This window comes from Colobus angolensis, unplaced genomic scaffold (genome assembly GCF_000951035.1).
Source record: "Colobus angolensis palliatus isolate OR3802 unplaced genomic scaffold, Cang.pa_1.0 Scaffold97, whole genome shotgun sequence".
Classification (NCBI taxonomy): domain Eukaryota; kingdom Metazoa; phylum Chordata; class Mammalia; order Primates; family Cercopithecidae; genus Colobus; species Colobus angolensis.
Genome location: NW_012123709.1, coordinates 6,770,514 through 6,772,457, shown reverse-complemented (window position 1 = coordinate 6,772,457; position 1,944 = coordinate 6,770,514). Strand labels below are relative to the sequence as shown.

Sequence of the window (1,944 nt, the reverse complement as noted above, 5' to 3'; positions counted from 1 at the left end):
AGGCAACAAAGCGAGTCCCTGTCTTAAAAAAAAAAAAAAAAAAGGAAAAGTGAGTGCAATGGCGCTATCCCGGTTCACTGCAACCTCCCCCTCCCGGGTTTAAGCGATTCTCCTGTTTTAGCCTCCCGAGTAGCTGGGAAAACAGGCGCACGCCGCCACGCCCGGCTAATTTTTTGTGTTTTAGTAGAAACTTAGTTTCACCGTGTTGCCCAGAATGGTCTTTAACTCCTGAGCTAAGGCAATTCACACGCCTCGGCCTCCCAAAGTGCTAGGATTACAGGCGTGAGCCACCGCGCCCGGCCAATTTTTTTTTTTTTTTTAATTAAAAAATTAGTCGCGCGCTCCCGGTTCTTCCCCACCTCGGTTCTGGACTTTCTGGTTCCCTGCACCCAGCTAGGTAACTCCGTGTATGGCCTCACCCACTCCTCCCATCTACATTTCTCGCCATGGCTATTTACAACCTGTTTTCTCTCCTCACCTTCAGCGTATAGACCCGATCTCCCTCCTCGTTGAGGTAATACTGGAGAAACATGATCGCTCATAAGCCAGAGGTCCCAATTCGGTCCGCCGTTCCGTCTGCAGTGGTCCGCCCGACCGCGTCACGTGTTCGTCAATTTCCTTCCTGCATAGCCGGAAGTCTCTCTCTCCTGGCACGCCGGAAAATGTAGTCAATTTTTGCCTTATTTTCAGCGAGCCAGAAGGGGGCGCACGAGAGCAGGGCTTGGCTTGGGGGCCACACTTGCAACTTTGCAGGCTAAAACACGTGGAGTGTGCCTACTGTGTGCTAGGTACACGGCGCTAGAGGGGGGTAGGGATGGATGTGGATAGAACACTGACGTATAGAAGCTTGTCTTTATCTCAAGATACACACCCATTTCAGGAGCAGTGAGTGTCCAGTGCCTGAAGAAACAAGGGCTCCAGGATTCAGAGCCCCTTTGCCCTAGGGAAGAAAGAAGAGGTTTTCTTCCCTCCCCTCTTTTACATCCAGTTCCCCTGCTCCATTTCAAAGCGTTGGCGGTAAAGAATGCATGTTGAGTTATCAATATTCCGTAAAGCGAAAATAGCGTAAAGTTATTTTGTGAAACTGGTGAAGTATGTTTCAGCGGTCGAACCAAGATTTAAACTTAGGTCCCTACCGCAAGTTCAGCGCTCTTTCTTACAGTGGTGAGTAGCTAATAATAGCGTAATAAAGTGCACCTTCTAGGAGATTTTACAGTTTTTAAAAGAATATAGAAGTTCTCCTTATTCGTTTAAAGAAATGAAAATGAGAATCAAAATATTACAAAGATCATTATGCCATATTTATAATGACAAAAGCATTGGAATATGTTAATTGTGTAACGAGAAAAACCTGCAAGTTTTTTTTGTTTTTTTTTTTTTTAAGAATATGGTTTGGCCGGGCGCGGTGGCTCACGCCTGTAATCCCAACACTTTGGGAGGCTGAGGTGGGCGGATCACAAGGTCAAGAGTTCGAGACCAGCCTGGCCAATCTGGAGAAACCCCGTCTCTACTAAAAATACAGAAAAAATCAGCCGGGTGTGGTGGTGGGCGCCTGTAGTCCCAGCCACTTCAGAGGCTGAGGCAGGAGAATCACTTGAGCCCAGGAGGCAGTTGCAGCGAGCTGAGATAGCGCCACTGCACACCAGCCTGGGTGACAGAGTGACACTCCGTCTGAAAAAAAGAATATGGTTTGTGACTGGGTGCGGTAGCTCACACCTGTAATCCCAGCACTTTGAGAGGCCGAGACAGGTGGATCACAAGGTCAGGAGTTCGACACCAGCCTGGCCAGTATGGTGAAACCCCCGTCTTTACTAATAAAAATACAAAAATTAGCGGGACGTCGTGGCGGTCACCTGCAGTCCCAGCTACTCGGGAGACTGAGGCAGGAGAATCGCTTGAACCCGGGAGGCGGAGGTTGCAGTGAGCCGAGATCACGCCACTGCA

At 48.9% G+C, this 1,944-nt stretch overlaps 1 protein-coding gene across 3 annotated transcripts in view; it reads left to right on the top strand.

The window, feature by feature from the left end:
* Positions 1 to 638: 638 nt before the first annotated feature.
* NUTM1 (NUT midline carcinoma, family member 1) overlaps positions 639 to 1,944 on the top strand; it is a 17,494-nt gene continuing 16,188 nt past the window's right edge. For 2 of the 3 annotated variants that reach the window (XM_011932679.1, XM_011932678.1), the window contains exon 1: positions 639 to 1,164. In XM_011932679.1, the coding sequence (XP_011788069.1) occupies positions 1,095 to 1,164 (70 nt within the window). In that variant the 5' untranslated portion in view covers positions 639 to 1,094. The remainder of the gene's footprint in view (positions 1,165 to 1,944) is intronic. The other variant, XM_011932680.1, reaches the window with a different exon arrangement.